The sequence below is a fragment of the Dryas octopetala genome, chromosome 2 (genome assembly GCF_963921425.1).
Source record: "Dryas octopetala chromosome 2, drDryOcto1.1, whole genome shotgun sequence".
Taxonomy (NCBI): Eukaryota; Viridiplantae; Streptophyta; class Magnoliopsida; order Rosales; family Rosaceae; genus Dryas; species Dryas octopetala.
Window position 1 is genome coordinate 2,714,313 of NC_141367.1, and position 24,513 is coordinate 2,738,825.

General features: G+C 35.8%; 1 protein-coding gene across 4 annotated transcripts; it reads right to left on the bottom strand.

Moving 5' to 3' along the window:
- Positions 1-950: 950 nt before the first annotated feature.
- On the bottom strand, positions 951-24,298 carry BGAL9 (beta galactosidase 9). 4 transcript variants are annotated; one of them, XR_015120334.1, is made up of 20 exons: positions 24,034-24,298; positions 23,219-23,314; positions 22,990-23,102; positions 21,447-21,513; positions 19,400-19,492; positions 18,730-18,873; positions 18,392-18,480; positions 16,655-16,760; positions 16,066-16,153; positions 15,758-15,879; positions 14,710-14,913; positions 11,998-12,230; positions 10,997-11,112; positions 9,731-9,828; positions 6,310-6,420; positions 5,353-5,463; positions 3,890-4,101; positions 3,276-3,615; positions 1,202-1,438; positions 951-1,103 (listed from the first exon to the last, which is right to left on the bottom strand). XR_015120334.1 is itself a non-coding variant. In XM_086231688.1 (19 exons), the coding sequence occupies exons 1-19, from the start codon at positions 24,223-24,225 to the stop codon at positions 1,292-1,294; spliced, it is 2,679 nt and encodes an 892-aa protein (XP_086087814.1). In that variant the 5' UTR covers positions 24,226-24,298; the 3' UTR covers positions 951-1,291. The 4 variants fall into 4 exon arrangements, 2 of the variants coding, with proteins under 2 accessions (XP_086087814.1, XP_086087813.1); XR_015120335.1 differs by having other exon boundaries at positions 1,196-1,438; XM_086231688.1 differs by having other exon boundaries at positions 951-1,438; positions 3,890-4,098.
- Positions 24,299-24,513: the final 215 nt, after the last annotated feature.

Genomic DNA, 24,513 nt, shown 5'->3' on the forward strand with positions numbered 1-24,513 from the left:
TCTCTTTCTCTCTCTCTCTCTCTCTCTCTCTCTCTCATCATCATCTACGGCCATCATTGCCGTAGATCACCTCCGACTACCATTGCCGAGGACCACTGTCGACAACTTTTCGGCAACCCTCCGGTCAATTTTCTGGCAACCCTACAGCCAATTTTTTCAGTGACCCTCTAGTCAAATTTTCTGGTGACCCTCCCGTCAACCTTTCTCTCGAACCTCCGGCCAACTTTTCCAGCGACCTTTGACCAAATTTTCCGGCAACCCCTCCGGCCACTCTTCCAGCGACCTCTTCCAGCCAATATATATAAGAATTAAAAATTCTTAAATTGAAATCCTCAATTAAATCCTCACCTTTAAATTTTGTATCCAAACAATAAATTTCAAATATAGGTATTTCAATTATATAGATTAAATTTCAAATCTAAATCCAAATTCAAGAATCCAAACGGGCCTAAATGTCACCCAAACTTGTTTAGTTTTCATTGACATTGTACTCATCCTTAGAAAGGAGGAAGCGATCAACTTGTGAGACAAATTGGCATTATGCAGCTTATGAGTCTACCAATTGATTAGGAGTCATATGTTAAAATAAAAGAAATTTATACAATATGGAATTGAAAAATAAATTTTAAATGCATTATTTTAATATAAAACAATTGCCACGTAACATTCATGTTAAGGAAATACTTAATTTATAGATTTTTCAAACAATTAGTTGCCAAACTGAAAGATTTTAAAAGTCGTGGGCTAACTTGAAATACTCCCATAGTTCAAGGGGTTTTTTTGTAGGCAACCCTAATGAATGATGAATTAAGTGATCTTATGAAACTCACATAACCATCACATAACCACTTCCGTGTTTTTTTTTTTTTTTTAATAACTTAACAGAAATTAGGATTTGAACCCACTAAACACATTATTAAATAATTGAGGAACCATTAGTTACAAGAAAATAAATCTGAAGAGAAACTGTATTGTTGTGGGAATAAACTTGCCTTCTCTTTTCCTTCTCAATATACAAATATTAAATGTACATTAAAGCATAAACATATACATATTGCCAGTTACAGGCTTCCAGCTATGTTCCATGGAGTTACTCAATCCACCTGGTAAGAGTTTGTGTTCAGCCAAGTCGGTTCTATTCTTTACACAATTTCAAAACTTAAATAACTAGCATAATGACCACATCTATACATACACTTACACAGAGGAATCAGATGAAACCAGGGCAGTTGTTAGCCATAGTTACAAAGTTCGACCACTCCATTTCTCACAGCAGCTTCTTGTTAATGATTCAGAACTGAGACAAACCAACGTTTGGTGATGGTGATGATCTACATCTTGCCTCAACAGCCAACGTCTTAACAATGCCCTGGCATGGGTCGCCTCCAAATACAAGATTTGATATTCCAATTGAACAGCTTTTCTTTCCCAGGCAAGCCTGCAGAAGGGGAATAGCATCAATATAGGATTACCAAACTCAAAATGTTCAGAAACCACAAGAAAAATAACATCTCAACATAGTGGGCTCAAAACAATGCCACACAACTTGCTCTTTTGTACATCTATTCCCAGCTCATTGGTACATTAAGCGATCATTTGAAATTGTTGCCATAGAACAATCCATTACGAATGAAAAGTGACATCATTCAATGGAACTGCAATCCCTTTATTCAGAAACAACTTAAGTTGCTAGTGAGTTCCATGCTTTATTTCTTAACAGTGTTCTAATGTTGCAGAAAGTGATTTTTATCAGCAAATACTGTCAATCTTGAGATGGAAGCCTTAATCTACAACACTTACAATTCAATCGACTTCATTTTGTTCTGTAAAAATTATAGATTATAAGACACTAACAAAGTAGCCATTTTTCCAAATAACGAAATGGAAAAATTAGAATTTAGCCCTTCTAACATTTCTTATTTAGAAAAAAACCTTATGGCTTTTTTTTTTTTTTTTTTTTTTTTTTTTTTTTCTAAATAAAGCCCTTTGACCATTGCCTTGTCAAAGAAATATGTCATTATTTTTTTATTTTTTTGAGGGTATAGGGTACGAGTTCACCTCATACGGAAGTATAGAATGAGATTTGTGGAGGCTGCACGTTAGGTTTTAGGGTTTAGTTAAAACCTAATATAAAGCCGACAAACAAACGCTTGAGAAAGAAGTAAAAATACACTGCCAAACACTTGAAAATGACCACCAAGCGCTCGGCGCCTAGTATGTGTGAAAAAAAAATAGAAACAAATGGACCTATATTATGTAACATAGAATTATTACAATATTATTGGACTTTAGTTAGAATTTCAAAAGCCATAAGGCTTTAGTCAGTAAATTGTAAAATTAAGGGACCTGATGGAAGTCTCCCTTAATTTTCTATGTTATAAAAGCTTGTCAAGAGGGTGTAACTGATGGTTTAGTAATACTAGAAAGAAAAAACTAACTTGTAAACAATCCAAACATGTATAATGAGGAGCATCGAGCCATCTTTGTCCAGAGATAAAGTATTCTTAACAATTTTTAATAAACATTCTAATTAAATCATAACTCCCACCCAATCCAAGCAAAATCAAAATCAAACATTCCAATTTAATTTACCCACGCATCCAATGACAGAGTTTGAACTTCCCTCTCCCTCTTTGGCCTCCTTTGTACCGAAACCAAAAAAAAAAATCATACGATGGGGAATGTCCCAAAAATGTTTAGACAATAGAGCCCACAAAGACACCAAAATATGTTCCTCTCCCAAAGAAAATCCACATCCTCCCTCTTACCCTTAAAAATTATGTTGTTTATTTCCATCCGAAGAAGCCAAATAACCATTTAGACTGCATGACACCAAAGGGTGAATGCCTTCTTAATAGCACATTGCATCAAATGACATGATTGCTCCTCTCCAGCTATGCACACCAAAATGAAACAGGGGTTTTTACAGTGTTATGGGGAGCTGATTAAGACGTAGAAAAAAACAAGGCTTTCTTACAGCACCAACAAAACAGGGCTTTCTTACCGCACACCAACAAATAGTTTTTCTAGTGATAACCAAATTAATTCTATAGATAAGTTTAATAAAGCTCTATAAGCAAGCTTGTGTCCTTTTGAGTGATAATTATCTGATGGTTAGTAATCACATTAGTTTCAACACTCTCCACACATGAGGTGAAACTTTCAAGCGAAACTCAGGGCCAATGCCCATTGTGAAGCAGATACCACATTGTTACTTATTATTGTCACACATAATTGTCTAGCAGAATGCTAAAAATGATATAGAACGACATTACCTTGGAAACTATGGACAATGACATTGATGCATAGCAATTGCCTATAGAAAACGTTCGGCAGCCACCTTGAGGAGTTCCATAGCTAGCAAATTCAATGGAGGAGATCATAAACCCGTCTTGACACTGTAAGTGCAATTCTGGTGTCAGATTAATTTTTCCATCAATAAAGTCTGGATTCAACCACTTCTGGACAGGTGGATAGTGAGACTCTGATACTTGAGCACAGATGGTTCGGGCTGCACGCAACTTGATTGAAATCTCAAATGGATTCCCTCCTGTTTCCTCAAAGATAACTAGTAAATTACTTGAAGCCTGTAACCATGACCGCGGTATATGGTACCTGGACCAATATTGGCTACATTAGGCAACTAAACACATATCTTATTTGATTTCACGTATAAGGTACAAAGGTAGATTCCTAAAGTAAAGGGAAACCTTTCATTGCATGACTTGCCATAAGTTTTAATAGGGAAGAGATTTCTTCAGCCTGACAAACATGGTTTCAGCTTTTTTATTTACTTTTTTTTTTTTTTTTTTTGGCGGGGGTTGGAGGGGGAGGGGAGGGGAAGACAGCTAGTTTTAACTAGCTCATACAACTTGAAATAGAAATATACCAGGTTTGAGTAGGCTTCCCACAGTTTGTTGAGCACTTATCAGAGTTGTATGCACCACGATAATCACAGGTTTCTTGACACCCATTTTTTGGAGCAACAAGTGTCCAATATCTTCCTATATGGTGGCCGTTGACCCAAGCCTGGCCCTTTCCCATGCTTCCTAAATCAAGAGCAACTGGATCTGTGCCCGCAGGGGTATCAAAGAATGTCTGCTTTAATTGAAAAAGAGGAAAATTTGTAAATAAATTACATTTTTAGAAAAAAAAATGAGTGATTTATGAGAACAGCCATTGGCACCACTAAACAAAAGAAAATATTATGCACTACAACTTGAAGAGACTGGAAAGATATGCCAGAAATTGCAGTTTCCAACATCACCCTAATAGGCAAGGGTTTCTAAAGGGGCCAGGTAATGGGGTTATTTTATGAAGAAACCCAATTGGCAACCTAAATTACTTCTCTACCATATCCATCAAAAACAGGAAGAGATCATCTCAACTTTTGAAAAAGCACACAATAATTTGAAATGCTGACGGTAAAAGCAGGAAAGAGTAGAATAATAAATAAAAAGGCTTAATTCAGGATATTGATGGTAGATGTGTTATCTTTCTGTGAACGTAGTGACCAATTTGAACCTTACTTTCATCCCAAAAGCAGCAGCACCTAAGCATATTGGTCATGTTAAACGAAGCCATACATTTGCCCTACCCTATCACCTAGGGTCCATTTGAAGACGGACTGGAAATTAGAAATTCAATCTTACTTCTCTGCCAGGTTATGGTAACTAGAACTAAGTGCACCACTACTTGAATGCTGCTATCCAAATTGTTCATTAAAATATAGCAGAGGAAAGTATCATAGTGGTAAATTAATTTGAGGCTGAAGTCCTCTTCCCTATCAACCCAACATAAAGATTTACAATTGGCAAATACCTTCCCACCCAAATTCCTCCTTTACTCCTAAGTTATAAAGCATCCTCGGCTTCTCAGCTAGTCTGAGTGTTCATTTGTTTCCCTTCCTCAGACCTAGAAACAAGTTCTTCATACATCCATTTGTCATACTTATCTAGCAGACCACGTGCTTGATCAGTATTTAACAAGAACCAAGGCACTAGCCACACATAAATGAATATGCGTTCAGTTACATTACACAGCCAAAATAATTATTAAAAAAAGTGATGCACTCACAGATAAGACGAGATCAGTGGGAAGCATTGCTACTAACTAATCATTACAGAAAAAAAAAGGAAATTTACCCCGCCCCCCCCCCCCCCCCCCCCCAAAAAAAAAAAAAAAAAAAGAGATTGACAAAGGAAGCCCTCATAGATGCTTTGCATAAAAATTTTCATAATGTTACCCCCCCCAAAAAAAAAAAAAAAAAAAAAGAGATTGACAAAGGAAGCCCTCATAGATGCTTTGCATAAAAATTTTCATAATGTTAACTTTTCTCAAGAACAGTTTTACCTTGTACCATGTAAACGTGGATGGATAGGCATCTAGTGACAACTCAGCCCAACCTGCCTTTTCATTTTCTTCTCTGGTATATATTTTCAAGAACTCACCCTTAAGCCCAACCTACGATAAGCAAAAAAAAACAACAACTTTTATAGCTTTAATAGATAAGATCTTACGAAAAAATGTTAATTCACAAATGTTGAGATCAAGGTATTAGGTGTCAAATGTGTCATAGCAATGTTATTTATATAATGGTGCAACTACATTAGCTAAATTGTCATACAACTTGACTTTGGAAGCAGTGACAAACTCGAGAATATGAATGTGGAATGTGGATGCCTTGTTATTAGTTTCGAACTATTTCCAATCTGTTCGGCACAATACCAAAAAAATTTCTTGAGAAGAAACATATTTTATTGCTATGTAAAAAAGAGGTTAGAAGTGGGCAAGAAGTCCACTTTCAAAAATACATCCAGAAAAGCTTGAAACAATCATACAACCATAGTAGAGGGTGACAAACAGGCCAAACCATTACACAAAAGCCTTAAATCCTAAACATATAAACAACGCTGCAGCCTTCCAATCCAGCAAAATAGTGGAAAATGAAAGGTCCCTAAGTAGATGGTGTCACCTGATGCCCAAAGTGAAGCCCAAAATTTAACTCTGTCCCATAATTCCTCCTGGTCATCCCCAATGGAGATGTTCCATCCAATTAAAGAAAGTTTTATGACTTCAAAATCTTATTCCGTTCTAAAGTACTTGAGGGAACCAGGTCACGATCAAGACTTTTCAACATTTCCTAATTTTTCCTACCAGGTGACACCATCTTAGTCATTCAATATAGAAGAACAGTTGGAGAGAGAGAGAGAGAGAGAGAGAGAGAGAGAGAGAGAGAGACTCCCAATTGGATTTATTATTACATCCAAACAGAGCAGAGAAGAAACTTTGAAATTGTTAAATGCATACCTGGTAAGTCCATAACAACTTTGAGAGGTCAATATCCCCATTCTTAAAGCCAGTAAGTTTAACCTGTCCTCTAAATCCAGCCCCATCTTTCTCAAGGAAAGCACCATAGTTCTGTGTATGGTTATTTACCAAGAACAATGAATCACTCTCAAGGCATGAAAATATGATAAAAAATAGATGAATAAGCATAAAAAATAAAAAAAATAAAAAGATAAACTGTGCATTATTTCATACCCAATTTCTCACAGACAGAAAGGAAAAAAACAAATATCTGTCATATCTAATGGAATAAAGAGAAACAGCTTATATTTGCACATCAGAAACTAGACATTATTTTTAGGATAGAAAATAGAAAGAATACATTAATAAGAGAGCCCTCCGACGGATGTGGGAAACCTCCGATTTGGAGGCCGGCAAGGAAATGTCTGAAGAGAGAGAAAGGGGGAAGGAAAGAGAGGGAAAGAGAAAGCCTACCCTAGGGAGGTGCGGCGTGGGACCACCGGATATTTTGAAGGTGGTGGCGGGGGGCCGTGGCAGGCATGGGCAGTGGCTGGGGGCTGGGTTTTTTTAAGGTTTTTTTTTTTTGTATTTGTTAATTCTTAAATTTATTTAAGGGTAGAATTGAAAAATATAGAACCACTCTAAAGAAAAAGGGAATTTTTTCTATTTAGGACACATACTTTGGTGTCAATCGTAACTTAGGACACATATTTAGAAATGTATTGATGTAGGACATATATTTATACGTTGTGTTAATGTAGGACATTTGGTGGATTCCGTCATGACAAACGTTAATTTAAGGGTTAAAATGGTCATTTCCATTAAAAAAATTAAATTTAAAACTAAAAAAAAAATCAAAACTAAAAACAAAACAAAAAAAAACAAGAAAAAAGAAAAAAGAAAGAGGAGGTGCATATCGCACCCCTTCCTCATCGATCCCCAACCTCCGGCGGCAGCTTACTCGATGAAAGTAAGGTGAGGATGGATGGGTCGGGCTTGGCTGGGGCAGATGGTCGGCGTGGGCTTGGCTAGAATGGGGTGTGGCAAAGGGAGCGACGGGTTGGGGCCTGGGTTGGGAAGAGAAGGGTAGGGGCGAGGAGGGCCTTGGTTGGGGGGGAGGGGGTGGCGGTGGCTGTGGCTGTGGCTGACTCTTAAAACTGCAGCCACAGTCGACGTCGCCGGCGAGTAGGCCCCTGAGGTGGGTTGGGCGGGGTGGGGAGGGGGGTGCGACAGAGAGGGAGAAAGAGACAGAGGGAGAAAGAGAGAAAGAGAGAGAGAGAGACCTGTAAGGAACGTGGGCTGTTTTAGATGCAAGAATGGGTTGTGCGATCTAGGATGCAGACCTGGATTGGACTGGGGTGGATGAAGGTGGCTTTTTTTTTTTGTTATTTGTTATTAATTTTAATACTTTTTAGTTTTACTTATTTTTAATTAATTGTTAGTTTGAATAGTTTTTTTTTTAATATTTTTTACTTTAAATCTTTTTTAGTTTTATTTTTTTTTTAGTTTAAATTTGTTTAGTAGTAAATGTTTTTCAGTTTTTAATTTTACTGTTTTTAATTTAGAAATATAATTAAAATTTTATTTAATATGAAAAGACCAATTCATCCCTCATTTAGACAGAGTTAGTAACAGAGTTGACGGAATGTCCCACGTTGATACAAACCATTAATAAGTGTCCTACATCAATACACTTCTAAATATGTGTCCTGATTGACACCAACGTATATGTCTTGAATGAAAAAAATTTCCAAAGAAAAATATGGCCTCTAACACCGAAGGACCTCACAGGTATTCATTCTTCCATGAGCAATAATCCAAGTGAGAAATTTTAAAAAAGAAAAACCTAGACATATTCATTGCAAATATACAGTTATCTGAGACTAAGAGAAGTTAAGTTACAATTTTGTAAAAAAAAAAAGTCCATTCGAAATGTTGTATACAGAAATACTGATGTTTTCAAACTCTAACAGAAAAATTTTAGTAGTGCAATTAACATAAGATTGGGGAATAAAAAAATGACAAATCCAAATTATCTCTGCACAAACATTGTATACCAAAAAAGAAGATTATTATCACTGTCATCAAATAAGTAAACAATCCATTCTTACTTATCCTAGTTATTAAACCATGAAAAAATAAATTAAAATGAAAATGGGCTTAGAGGAGAACTAGGATCTTCTACTTACATTTTCTTTTATGGTGACATGATGCTTATGACTAAAATGACTATGTTTCATGGTTTAGGGATTAGAACTTAAGGTTTGGGCTTTATAAAAGAGGGAAAGAAAAAATAGAGGCTTGAAAAGACAGCATTTTGGTCATAAGTACAGAAAATATAAAGAGTATCTCCTTTTGTCTGGCGTGCTTTGCTGTTGTCCAGAGTTACTGTATCATGTTTAAGGTGATCAACAAAAGTTGTATGTAATGAAGGATAAGAGAATGGTGAATTGCAGAATCAGAGAGAGAGAGAGAGAGGAATTGCTTATCCTCTGAGAAAGGAATTACTTAATCCTCTTACACTGTGTAAGGTTCCATATTACACAGACTTTCAGTATGATCTAACAACCATCAGTAAAACTCTTCCTGCCCTAAGTAAGGTGTGAAATAGTGCCTTTTTTCTATAATTTGTAATTTTAAGCAAACCATATTCCAGTTCCAATCTTGAGCCCCACTACCAAGTTTCCTACCTCCTAATACAACCTAATTCCATAATCCACCACCAAAACGACTTGTTTCAAATTTGTTTTCCCGTTATAAGAAGTTCCTTGGATATATAAATATATATACACAGAGAGAGAGAGAGAGAGAGAGATCCAGAAATCAATTTCTTTTAGGGTCCGTTTGGTTCAAGTTTTGGAAGGATGGGAATGGGAAAATAATTTCATTCCCATGTTTGGTAAGTTCATGCATGGGAAATGGTTTCCTGGCCCATGGGAATTTGATGCACGCAAAAGGGGGAAAATGAATCCCTCCTCTCAGCTTAGGTTTTGTTCTCCCTCCCCTTGGGAAAACATTTATTACACTTTTTCTAGACAATTATACCCATTTTAATATCTGATAATACCAATTTTATCCAAAACAAACTCTTCACATTATATATAATAAATGAGGGTATAATTGAAAAATTGAACAATTTTTATTTCTTATTCCTGCACAAACCAAACATGGGAATGTAAATAAAAAGGTAATTCCTGGTTTACTTTCCCATCATTACCAAACACAGGAATAAGAATCTTACATACCCTTCTCCCTGGAAAATGCATAGGAATTCTAAGAAATCAATTCCGTGAACCAAACGAGCCCCTAGGGTCAAATCTATCACCACTTGCCTCACTTTCATTCCACCAATTGATTAGTTTAAATCCAAAGGCTTTGGATGAGCAAATAAAATTGGCGGTGAGAATACTAAACATTTTACCTGCAGGCCCACTGTCTGTGATAACAACACCAAATCATTGTATCCCTTGAGAAACCTAACAGGCTGCACCACCTTGACCCAATGACCGATAACACTGCCTTCAATTAAGAAAGGGTGCAATACATGTTTATTAGAGAAAATAATAGACTAATGGCTATAGAGCATATGAAAGAAAAATTCATATATATATACAGAATGAATCACAGTCCCTCCGGCTACAAAACATTGCAAAAGTCATATATCCTGCTGTTTGTAATTATGAAACTTCCAGCAGAAAGTACATTAACACGAGTCAACTACATCATGGTCCCAAGAAAACAAATAGATTATATTCATAGGAATAAATAATACTGATGTATACAAAAGGAGTAGTTTTCTCACATCCCTAAATGGGAATACCCATATATTTTTGCATTGCAGTTTTACTAGACAGATTTGGTTTTGGTTGTTGGAGGTGTTTGGTCAAGAGAAACTGCAACTTGATGTTGTTGTCAGATGGATGTTTGTTGAAAGGAGCTAACATGAAGATGTTTACCCTTTGGAGATGTGCTGTTCGAGCTCTTTTGTGGTGTGTTTGGTTGGAGCGGAACAAGAGAATCTTTGAAGATAAGGAAGAGGAAGTGTGAGCAATTTGGGATTGAGTTAGGATGGATGCTATCAGCTATCTTCTCTTTGGTCATCTTTGTATTTGTGTTTCTTATCAAAATAAAATTAAAAATAAAAAAATTGAAAAAAGGACCGAGTGTTATAACCAGAAAAGCAAGGGTACCTTCTTTGGGTCCTAACAACTATAATTACCTACTATTAGGCGTGAACTTAAAATTATATTGATATCACACAAGGACACACTCACCACATCGATGCAGTAACCCCAACAGATTAGTCACTAATAGGGCTTCACATAATTGCTGGACTCACAACTAATGCTGGACTCAGCATATGCTCGCATAACTCATACTCAAACAGAACTGGATTAACACATATATTCCGTTACATGATTCTAGTACCTTAAATTGACTATTATCTCCTATTTACTGGATGATCATGAACATTGGTGCTTAAGGTCACCACCATAAATAAGTATCGACCAGAACTTAAAAATGATTCCAAAAAGGTATCAAGTATGGACCTTTCAATAATTTTTTACATATCTGCCCAAGCTCATTCCACTTCTTGCATAAATAGAAACATATGTATCTCATTCACCAATGCATAAAACTATATTTATATGAGTTGCATCGTATTCATATTCAAAACTTCCATCACCTGTAAGTTGGCCATTAACAAATACACGCAACACATCACGCATGCTATCAATTGTAACTGCTGGAGTAATCTTGCTTTCCTCCCAAAAAGAGACGTCATCATCTGAAGCAAATATTCTACATTCGAAAAGTGAATTAAATACATATTGACAAACATCAAACAGTTTTGAACAAGAATAGTTAGATTGCTCAATAAAAAATTTGGCATGAGTTGATTTAAGAACACTAAGTACATTAAAACCTAACCACTGCCATCAGATGCATGAAATTCAAGATATTGAATTTTGGATACTGCACTATGTCACATACAAAATTCAACTCAGATAGAAGTCAAATATTATTTAAGAATTACAATTGACAACTAAAAGATACCAAATCGCAGTTAACTGAATTTTTTTCTTTTAATTAATGAACAAAATGGGAGATCAAAAGGTAAAAGCCCAAATGACTAGGTGGCTATAGATTTTCTGTTCATCCCAGTTATCACTCCAAAAGAGTGAGTGCCCAAACTATTGAAGTGAAACAAAAAGTGAGTGAAAGGCCACATAGGTAGAAAGCAAGGGATAAGACGTCTCATGTTATATCAAAAATTTATTGCTCCGCATCAATCGATCTTTTTGGAAAGTTTGACCAATTATAAACCCATAATTGATCTCTGATTTTATGGGATTATGAATTGATTATGCAATTATGATTTGATTATTTTTTTATTATGGAATTTTGAACTAATTAGCCTTTGATTATGTAATTAGGAGTTGATTAAGTAATTAGGCATAGATTATGGAATTAGACCTTTCTTCCTAGTTGAGTTGTTTCTACTACTATAAATTCCTCCAGGATGAAGAATAACAACAGAGAAAAGGATTTTCCAACAGATCTTGACTGAATAAAGACTCAATTTCTGAACACTAGTCAACTGACTACAGATAAGACAATTAATAAAACTCATCCTATTCCTACAATCTCATCCACTTGTAGCTGCCTTCAATAATAAAGATGTACCTGGTTATATGCCATAGATAATCAGAATGGTCCTTTGTCACATTCAAATGCTCCAATATTCCTCGGACTGTAAAATTTTTCTCACTCCAAATACCGATTGGCTCTTTTACAGTCATCCAGGGTTCCATCGTAAACAAATCTTCCTTCTCAGTAATGAACTGTCGCTGTACAGAAATGCTTGAAGAAAGAGGCAAATCAAACTCTACTCCTTTGATGGAAGTTTGCGCCTGAACCTGCCGAAACATGGGAAAACAAAGAACAAAAGACTCAGACAAACACTAGGATGGTAAAAGTGTTCATATCTGCACAACTCCAGAGCTTAAAAGCTTAGGCTTAGAAATGAGGACAAATATGTTACCATCTTCATTTAAGTATGTAATAATTAACAAGGAGTTGAGGACCACTTTAGATGAATTTATCCACAAAAATTTTAGAGAGAAGCAGAACTAAACTTCCTTGAAGCATTTGACTGCTAAAGGGAGACATGCAGCCGCCCCATTAATGTTATTGTATGCTAAAAAAACCATATTTCCAGCATTGATCCGGAACCATTAAGCAAGATTGTTTATGGTTTCATATAGAATCCAAAATATCTTCTTTTTCTTTTTCTACATCATCATCGTTTCTTTTCTTTTCTTTTCTCTTTCTTTTTTTTTTTTTTTTTGTCAAAGTAGGGTAAGGGTAGCAATAGGCTTAGATCCCATGAGCATATTGCTCTGGTACCATGTTAAAAATAAAATTTAGGAAAATAAGAGAAAGACCAATAACATTACTTATCAATACAATACTTGGGTGTTTATGTAGGACACCAAGACATAAATCTGCTCTGAAGGATTAGCCTTGAATTGAGCTAACCATAAAAGAATCAAGCCTCAAATAAGCTAATTAAACAATAAGACCTTAAGTTAGGCTAAATGCCTAATAATCAGCCATTAAACTCGTCTATGTCAATGAAAACTTTCCATTGATATTTAAGTTTACCAACATGTCGGTGACAGGGTGGAAGTATGCCTTATGGCTGATGAGGTTTGTGTCAAAGCCCACACGGGACCAACTAATAAAGTGCATGTGTTAATCCGATGGGCCTAACTCATCCTCAAAAACCGGCTTTTAAGGAGAGGATTGCCCAAGGCTTATATAGTGCACAGCCCAACCATATTCTGGCGATGTGGAATATTTAACACCCCTCTCAACGCCAGGGTTGGGCCCACTGCTACATGACCGAACTCCACTAAACAAGAGTCCAAATGCCACATAGCAAACCCAACCAATTCCAGGATATATCGGGTCACAAAAATCAGTTGGGCCTAATTAATGCCGAGGAATACAAACCATCGGCTCTGATACCATGTCAAAGCCCACATGGGACCAACTATAAAATGCATGTGTTATACCCATGGGCCTAACTCATCCTCAAAAACTGACTTTTAAGGAGAGTATTGCCCAAGGCTTATATAGTGCACAACCCAACCATATTCTGGCGATGTGGGATATCTAACAGTTTGAAAACCCGAAATCTCAACACAAGTATCAATATGTCGGTTTAAATTTTAAACACTGATTACGTGTTCATAACATTAACAGCAAAAAAGCTTCTTACAGAAGTTCTAGGAAAGTAAAATAGCCTATGCCCTATCTTTTCTTGGAAATAGCACTTTTCAATTAAACAATGCCATCCCATCATTTTTACTAAGTTCTATTTTGTTTCCCCATTAAAGAGGAAACAAGAATTCCTCATAGTCACTAACATCACTCATTTCCATAAGTATCAACTTGACTACAGATTCAACACCTCAATGGTTGATGTCAAACAAAACGGCTTCAAAAAGAAAATAAAGAAGAGAGAAAAAGAAAATAAAAAAAACAATAACAATCTCAACACATGTTTCAGTATGTTGGTTTAAATTATAAACACTGGTTATGTGTTCATTACAATAACACCAAAAAGGCTTCTTACAGAAGTTGTAGGAAAGTAAAATAGCTTTACGCCCTATCTTTTTTTGATAATAGCACTTTTCAATTAAACAATGTCATCCCATCATTTTTTTCTAAGTTCTGTTTTGTTTCCCTATTAAAGAGAAAACAGGAATTCCCCATCATCACTAAACATCACTCATTTTATAAGGGTCTACTTGACCACACATTCAGCACCTAAATGGTTGGTGTGAAACAAAACAGATTCATGAACATCATGAGAAGAATCAAACTATATAAAGGTTATGGAATAATATGAATATTCCATTTTGAGAAAAAGAAATGCAAAGTCAATCTGGACGGTCAGGACAGCTCTGGAAGAATTTCACACAGTGGCAATGGCTATGTAGAGTAGTTAGTTATGCTATATATAGCATGAATTACAATTCATAATTTAAGCTTTTGGTATGAGTAAACATGTAAGAACCACAGAGTTACCATACATAATTTAAGTTTTTGTTTCAAGTGTTTATATGCAACAACCAAAGAGAGTAACCTTAAAAGAATAGACTAATTAAAGATGGATCATAAACTATCAGATAACTATAAGAGAGTAACTTTATAGTGCTTCTGAAAAGTAAAATCAAAATGAAATTCAGCCTTGACATATTTGAACTGAATAAAGACAGATCAGATGTATCCACAACTGGTCCAAGTCATATGCTGTGATATGTGATGCCAAGAAGTGCTTAATGTTCCGGTCATCAACAAGTGCAATGTCCAAAAATACAACCATACCTTGGCAGTGTTGAACACCACGTTCCTGCAGTCTGGCAATATACTGACTGACCATGGTGGTAGATTATACTTTTGACCTAGGAATGTTACAGAAGCTGCTTTATGTTCATCGATGTTCGCGAGGAATGCAGAGCACCTGCTTTGACTTAAATACCAAGTAAAGTTTAGGCCTTCAGTGTGAACTTTCTTACAGTATACATGTGCCTGAAAATAGTTATACAACACAGAAATGATTTACAGGTAGAACTAACAGAACTTTAAAAGGGTCAGTAGAAAAATGATTCCAGTAATAGTTCACAAGTGTTTTTGACATTAGTCACATGTAAAAGATGTTCGACTGAGTATGGAACAGTAAATGATTTGGTAACTTCTGTAGTGCAGTTCTACATATCTACCAGATCTTTATTTTTCTTTTCATGGAAAATTTACACATGGATCCTAAGGGTATTGAAACTGCGTCCTTACCCTCCTCCCCATTTTTATGGGGAGAAGCCATTTGCAAATATTTTAAGTGCTTTTACGCATCACCTTATTATTTTGTTTAAGTGCTTCATGTATTACTAAGTTTACTTAAGATTTAATTGTCTTTATTGGGCACTTAAGCTTATAATGAAGACCAAGATGCCCGATAATGAATGAAACTATCCCTGTACTTTGCATAGCATCTGAAATCAATTCATTTGTTTTGAGAGCATTTAAAGAGTCAAAGGGGACCTAGGCAGCTTCTCAACTGGGCATCCATCGACAGCTTTGCAGTTTTAAACTCAGGAAATGTTGCATTTAAGTGTATTCAATAGATTAATTTCTATTAAGCAACATATAGCAACATATTACAAAATATGGAATAATGTCTTATCACATAATGCTAACATCATCCAGGATCTACCAGGACAATATATCAAATAATTTAATTTAATTTAATTACTGTCAACTGTGGAGAATATATACATTTATTGTATATAATTATCAAGACCAGGGAACTATGCTGATAAGCAGACTTTATAATAGTTAAGCAAGAACAATACATAACTCAAGGTTTGGCTCAAACCTCCTGTTTTGGTCCCAATTTTAAATAATGTGGCGAATCAACAGCAACTAGAGCAGGTTCGCAAAGCTTTATAGCAGCATGTAGATCCTTCAAATGTCCCCATTTAGGGTTACTCAGCAGACCTAGTTAATATATCAATGCATCCATAGATTGGATTTCAGTAATGTAACAAGTATGGTAATTTACTATTATAATAATATCCATAGAAAACTCATTATGACTCAACCAGAGGGCCCGCACATGAACTGAGAAGCAAAAGGAAGCACCCAGAGGAATAAATGTTATCATTTAGACCCAGTTTAACCTACCATATTCATCAATTGGAGCATCATAATCATAACTAGTAATATAAAATGGGCCCCCAGAAGTCCGCCCAAAGTTTGTTCCACCAAAATACTGCACCCAAGTAGCAGGCTTGTCAAGATACAGCATGTGCATATAATTAAAGGGGCATAAAAAAGGCATAACTCAAATGACATGTTATTTGAAATTGAACACCAGCATGGAAATCATTCCGTATTTATCTGTAACTATTAATTTTGTCGCCAAAAGTAATAAATTCTGAACCCTACTCAACCCATATACATGTTTGACTATTGTCCCATGATGGTACTAACTATTTTATCAAGGTATACAAACCTAAACTTTGAACTTCTTTCACCAACATTAAAAGCATTGAGAGCAAATATGGAATCAAATTTGGCCACATAGGAAACAGAACATTTTGGTCATAAAACACAAAATCAAGTTTTAGCCACATTATGACATCCCCAAAGAAATGCATGTGAAACAGATTTTTTAAGTTTCATATATTTAATCTTGTATAACACAAAAATATATTTTTCCATGCAATATTTATCCAACTGAATCAGCAGTGTATATGGGTTGTCTTTGGACCATATAATAATTCTGAAAGCTCCCTCCACGTTGGAAAAAGCGTGCTACTGCAAATGCAAGATCTTCAACAGGCCTATGAGGCAATCTTCCACCCCATGATGCATACCTTTAAAAATTCAATGTAAAAAGGTTAGACTACCACTTCAAGAAGCAAAAGTATGCAAACCATCGAATTTAAATCTGCATTCCTGTCCCCATGTAACTAATACTAACTCTAGCATCCTAAGGCACTAAAATATGAGTCAGAAAATCATGCAACCTGAAAGTAAGCATAAGAGCCATCAGCATTTCTTTTTAGCACTACTTCTTCCCTTAACTCCATATCCTCTCCTCAACCCTTAAAACATCAAAAGCCACCACCCTTCCAAAATCTTTGGCCCACAAGTAGGGTGGACGATGGTGGAAGAGGGCTTCCAAAATCCTGGAACCCCACAAATTCAGTTTTTTGGGAATTTAATCTTGGGATTAAATCTACTTGACATGTGTTTATCATAATATGGTTTACAAGAAAAATTTTGGGACTCCATTTAGGTGGCTAGAGGTTCGAGTCGATACCCTTGGGAACATCTCTCAGGGTATTTCGGTGTTCACTTTCAATCTTTGCTTTATTGCGGGGTCGTGTGGATCAGGAATTCTCCGTTGAGTATCATTTTTCCCCGTCTTTATAGGATTTCTCAGTCTCTCTATGTGTCCCAACCATAGAATAAGAGATTATGAATCTTTGGAAGGTGATGAATCTTTGGATATGTGTTGTTTTGGCTATTTTGTGTTGTTTTGGCTATTTTGTGGATTATTGTTTGGTTGGAAGAATAAGAGATTCTTCAAAGGAGAGGAGGAGGTTACAGAGTTTCTTTGGGAAAGAACTAAGTTTAACCTTCTCTTTGGGCATCTTTGTCAAAGCTTTTTAAAGACATTCCTTGTAGTGTGGTTCTTCTCAACTGAGGAGAGTGTCATATTGTGTATAATATGTGTTTTTGTTTGATCTAATTATAAAGGACTTATCATCCATCTTACTTGTAGTCTCTTCTTTTTATGAATAAAATTTGTATTTCTTATTAAAATAATAATAATAAAAGGAGCCCTAAAGTAAGTGTACCTCCAGATTGGTGCATTATGTGGAATAAGGAAGCTGAAAGTATAGATCTCTATCTCTTCATTGTCCAACAGTCCTACTATGTTCAAACTTTGGCAAACATTGCTTTTGGAAGCTAATTTGATGTGGGTGATTCCCGAATTGTGCATTTCTATGTTTGCTTAGAAGCGTTTACCTTTTGGAGGGAGGAAGAGAAAACTTTTATGGAGTTCTGTGATAGCTAAGGTGTGGGTTGTGTGGACGGAACGTAACGAAAGGATTTTAGAAAATATTAGGAGAAGGTGGAGGGACTGGATAGAGTGTGTTTTAGACATCCTTGTGGCCTTCAATTTCCTCGGAATTTCATAAAGGTGGCAACCTCTTAAGCTTTCTCTTGTTTGGCTCAGCTGTTCTCAATTTTACTAGAGTTACTATTGGACATGGTATGATGTTTATAGTAGCTGGATGGTTAGGGGTCTTACTTGTATTCCAGAGGACAGCTTGTCCACTATGTTTGTACCTTTCATTACAGCACTTTTTTTTTTTTTTGAAAAGAAACCCTTTAGTTATAGCATAAGTTGGGTTTCTCACATCAGAAAAATGATAATTACAAATACATAGAAGAACAGAAGTTAGGCCAACAAATTCATAAGGCATCAGCATACCATCCATCCCAATCTTCTGTCCACAGTGTTGGTTTGTTATAGGAATTTGGCCTGTAACCATCACAATAGTATCCGTTGCATGCATCTATCTGTGAAGCACAAAAAATATACATTATATATAAATGACGGCAATGCTGAAATGTCTAAATGTTAGCCTTCCACAGATGTAAGTGCATTTAATAAGTTGTCCTAGCCATTGCATCTGGTTAATTTTTAGTAATTGTCTTTTTGCAATTTTCAGTGCAATATAATATTCATAAAGATTGATTCCAAAAGCTTAAATATGCATGCATGCATGCATGACAAACACACAAAGAGACACAAGCAAAAGGCCTCACAATACTTTCTGGAGCATCAACTTGCTTGCACATGACCCATGGAACGCCAGCACCGAGACCTAGAGCCATCTTAGCAGCCCACTTAACATATTCCTTCCCTCTCTGACCAAATGAGCTTTCAATATTTCCATATTCATTTTCAATCTGATAAAATTTCATTGCAGCAGTGGCATACATGGTTAAAGAGTGCATATCTCAAGGAAATACAGCCTCATTAAAAGCATATATGAGTAAACCCATAGCAATACCAAAACAATTTAACACCTAATTCTCAAAGAGCTGATTTGAGAAATACTAAAGCTGTATTTGTACTAAGCAAGTAAGCAGAAATAGAGAAACACCACATTTAAATATCTGAAATGTGGAGGACTCAGTGAGAGTCACAATAGGAAATATTGCCTGAAAATTTTCAAAACCACATGCATCCAAATCATGGTTATAGAATGCCTTCCCACCTCTGTTCCTACACATGTATGACTCCAACAGATATGGAAATGAGAATAATACATGATGGACAGAATAAGAAACCCACAATTTATTGCAATCCCATGCCTCCAACAATTCGGATTTCAATTTGCAATTCTCACAAATCCAAACCGCCTAAAGATCTCATCTAGATAAATAAGTTTTATGTAATGTTCCAATTGTATCTTAAAAATTTGCTTACAACCTGCAGCATAATAACTGGACCACCTTGCCAAGAAAATAGCTTTTCCTCTCGCACCAGATCCACCATCTTTTTAACAAACCGCTGCATCTCCTCCTGGAGAAAACAAAGAAACATCATGATGTCACAACCACCACTATAAACTGCAACAGTCCACAGACTGGTCAACTCATTTTGAGAAGTTAACTAGTCAAGAAAAGTTAATTATAATGCTACATAAACCCCAACAACACCAGAGCAAGTCCTCACAGAAACTTCAGTTATAGAAATCCCATCCTACAGGACTAAAATAGAAAAACATTAGAAAAAGAGAAATAAATTCAACAACAGAAATATCAGAGAGAAGCGCAAAAACCACCATTATGAAATGGAGAACTATAGAAGCATGCCTATATGATGTTCAAAAAAAATGTATGAACATCTTTGCTTTCTGGCAAGCTCAAAGAGGCCTGATGGCAGATTCAAAGCACTACTTTAAGAATATGACACCTTCCACCAGCAAAGATGTTTAGTAAATTTCAACAAATATCCCTTACTTCATTGAAAGGGAAAATAAAAAGAACAAGAAGAGAACATTTAAGTATTAAGGGGTTGCTCCATTAGCACAAGAGAGAGGGAAAGAGAGAGGGAAAGAGAGAACGAGAGAAAGAGAGAAAGAGAGAGAGAGAGAGAGAGAGAGAGAGAGAGTTGTTGCATCACAAAAATATGTTAGTTTTTAGTATTTACTAAAGGAAATTTTCCATCTATGGGCTCTCCAAACCAAAAGAACAAGATGAATGATATTATCTTGCCCTGATAACACTTTTCATAACCTTAACTCAAAGTTGTGATAGGGGAAGGCAGTAAATGGCATGGTCTTGCAAAAGGGACTGAACAACATCATTGTCACTCATGCTATTGGAATTATGAGCAAATGTATTATACAAGACATAAGAAGCAGTAGAAAAAGAACTCCAGAAATGAGAAATTGGAAGGCTTGATTTGACCAATACTGAAGGATTATACTCAAAGGAACATCCTTGAAATGCTTGGACAAAGATGCTCACAGGGAGGCTAGAAATCTGATCCTGTCCCATAGTGACACTCTCTCTTCTTCTCTATCTTCAAAGATCATTTTGTTCCTTTCCCACAACCACCCATATAGCTTCCAAAGCATCACAGTTCCAAAGTGTGGCAGCTCTCTTCTTCACTCCCCTCCCTATAAAAAAAACTCACTCAACAAGGCGTAACAGTTCCTATGGACAACATCTGTATGACTCACAGGTAGATTTTGGATTGGAACTCAAATCTCTCTCTCTCTCTCTCTCTCTCTCTCTCTCTCTCTCTCTCTCTCTCTCTCTCTATATATATATATATATATATATATACATACATACACAGGACCCTTCCATTGAGGGATCCCTCAAATAATTTTATTTAAGGGATCCCTCATGGGGCCCACTCCATATAGTATTTCAACGATCCAAACCGTCTATTTTTCAGGTATATATTCAAAGATCATCCTTGCAAAAGATTAGACGAATCGGAGACTATTAAGCCATCAAACATTGATCAAATAAATAGACAAACAAAAAATTTTTGATAAACACTTGAAATGGTGACCATTTAATCAACGGTCAAATAGTTTCCAATTAATCTAATTTTTTGCAAGGACGGTCCTTCAATGGAGACCAAAAAAATAGAAGGTTGCGATCATCAAAATACAATGTGGAGTGAACCCCGCAAAAGATCCCTTAAATAAGCTTATTTAAGGGATCCCTCAATGGAAAGGGCCTGAAGGGGGATCCCTCATTTAGTGTTAAATGAGAGATCCCTCATTGGAAGGCCCCTGCTATATATTTCATGAATTATCAATTAGGGGATGTAAATAGAATTTAGAGATAGCCCTAGCATTTAGTTCTTTTTGTATTATGTGGCTGGGTATAGTTTTGGATATACAGGATACTCAGAATATTCAACTAAAATAAAATAAAAATTATATTGCAAAAGGACAAGCAATATATATATATATATATATGTTCAAGTGTAGAAGCACTTAGGTGCATTGTACCTTAAAAGGTGCATTGTCTGTTCGAAATTCTATTCCAGGGATGTCACGCAACCACACTGGGAAGCCGCTGCAATATAGTCACTCCAACTAAGATTAAATTTTTCAAATAACTATTATAAAGGTAATCAAATTAATAGTTTTATCAGTATTGTAACGAAGACATTTTCTTTTAGTTAAGACTACCGATTGTTAAGAAATTTTATTCTCTAAAGCAATTATTAATCCCACAAAGGTATAGGCTTCTTCTGTCCACTGAAATTTTAGTGCAATAATGATCTAAGTTTCCTATTTAGGATGTTTCCAGTGGAAAATTTAAATAGTTACCTAGTACCCTCCATAATATGATACTCTATTTAGGTGTAGATGCAATGTGAAGAAAAGAAATTTTGTAATTCTCCAACAAGTACCTTTCAACACATACCAAGAAGACTACGTGTCACCATATCCACGAGGTAAAGAACTAACGTAGGAAAAATTTCATATAACCAATGTCTTTCTAGAGAAAATGATGTACAAAGTAAAATGATAAAGATCATTTCAGGAAATTCAACAATTTCTATTTCTAATACTGCAAGTCTATAAGTATTGGATGTTGGATCTCAAGTATAGAATATGCAAAATCAGGCATTATACATGTACTTTAAATAAGACATATATAGTCAACTAAATAAAAGGCTAGACAGAGAAATGTCAATAGAGATCGAGAATGTTAATTATTCAGAGTTGCGGGTGTGAAGTTTATCGTTCAAAGTAAATTCCAAAGCCGACTACAAGTTTTTTGTTCTTCAGTCAAGGACTCTTTAAAGATACTTTTTAATGATTTGATGGCCTTTTATTTTACTTTTAACGAACTTGAGGTCACGATTGCAACAGAAAGAGGTATTCTTTGAGGACGTTGTTCTGGAATCAAATAGAACAAAATACCCACAAACAAATTTTTGTACATAATCTGGAAGGAGAAAAAAGAAAAGAAAGAAAAACAAACAAAAGAAAACACCAATATAACTGATTACCTTTTACTCTTGAATGTCTACTTTACCATAAACATGATAGACTGCATAACAGAAACCAACCACTATTTTATGTGCACAGAACCCAGCAGAGCCAGACACTAAAGTACATGAGAACTATTGTATATCATGCAACAAAAAAATAGAGACATAATAAAATGGCATCATTTTCCTATTCCCAAAAATAGGAAGAGAACTTGGAAAAAAACAGAATGGGAAAAAAGAAGAGACCCAAAATTCCACTCTTGGCAGTTACTTTATATTAAATTCTTTCATACCTATTCCCTTCACTTCTTTATGAGAGTTCAGTTTCCAAAAATATAATTGATTACCTTCTACTCGTGAATTTTTAATTTACCATAAACATGATAAGCAGCATTCAGTAAACCAACCTCTATCTTATGTGCAAAGAACCTAGCAGAAAATAAGAGTACAATAAGAACTATTGAATATCATGCAACACATAAATAGAGACGAAGGGCATCATTTTTTCTTAAAAGGTGTTGCAAGTAGGAAGGGAAAGAAGTTGAGACCCAAAATTCCACTCAGCGCAGACATAAGGCCCTATGCGAAGATGGAGATAGAGTCCACTGGCTCCCACTAACTTCATAAACTTGACGATATCATATCTCCCTTCAAAGTTGTACTGAACAAGGTGTTCAGAACAAGTATTAATATTTCAACAAAAACATATAAATCCTATATAAGAAAACCCATTAAGGGTATCACCCCAGACTAGCTGTGGAAAAAAAGTTATGGCACCTGTCCTCTCTTGGGCTCATGGCCATTCCAAAATGCATAAGTTTGGATCACATCTGCCCCACCTTCCTTGCTCTTGGCAATCAGATCAGGCCACATCTGGCATCATGTTAATGGCACAAGACTTGTTCAAAACAAAAAAGTAATATAAATATATATATATATATATGTATCATCTGAAAGCCTGAAAGGTATAAAATGCATCCAAAAAATAATCATGATACAGAGCCCTCTGCTCTAGCTAACTCTCTAGCAGCCTATGAAAATTTTCTCTAATAAGTAATAACTTAAAAAGATGCTACATTTTTACATAATACCCAAATGACAGAGAAGCAATAACGCAATCTTTAGTACCCAATTTTCAAAATGTTTCCCCATATATATGTGATATTGAAAAATTAAAGAATATTGGATTGTTTGTGCCTATTCAATTTTGCATAATACCCACATGACAGAGATTCAATAAGTTAAATACAACTTATTTATTTGATGTTATCTTTTTGCACTAGTGTCCCAAAAATTATTTAGAACCCAATTTTCAAAATGTTTCCCCATACATATGTGATATTGAAAAATTCAAGAATATTGGATTGTTTGTGCCTGATAGATTTTTGCATAATACCCATATGACAGAAATTCAATAAGGTAATACAACTTATTTATTTGATGTTATCTTTTTGCACAAGTGACCCAAAAATTATTTAGAACCCAATTTTCAAACTGTTTCCCCATATAACCATGACAGGCAGAAGAAGCAGAAAGGAGGCTAATGGCTATGGCGTAAGCAACCAATTGAGTTGAGCGACTGGAGAGAGTACCTCGTGAGTGGCGCGTGGGTAGTGAATGCCGGCGGAGATGAGCATGCGGCGCTTGCCGTCGATGATCAGAGCTCTGTGGTCGTAGCTCACGTTGAATGGCTTGAAAAACTCCGCGGCCATTGTTGCGAATTGAATTGTCAGACAGAGAAACAAACATCGAAGCCGAAGCGTGCCTCTGTGCGCAACCACCATTTTCTCTGTGTCTCCGCCTCTGTGTGTTTGAGAGAGAGAGAGAGAGAGAGAGAGAGAGAGAGAGAGAGAGAGTTGGGGAAGACTGTTTGAGAGTGGGGTCTGGGGAGTGGGAAGCTGGGCAAGGAATAGAAAAACAATAATGCTAGTTGTTCCACATTTTTTTCCCCACATTTGTATCCCACATGATGTGTCATTACTTTACTGGAAGGGTATTTCTTTTTTCTTTTTTAGATTTTATTTTTTAATTTTTAGTGTCCAATGTATGAATGCCATGTAAGATGGTATGAA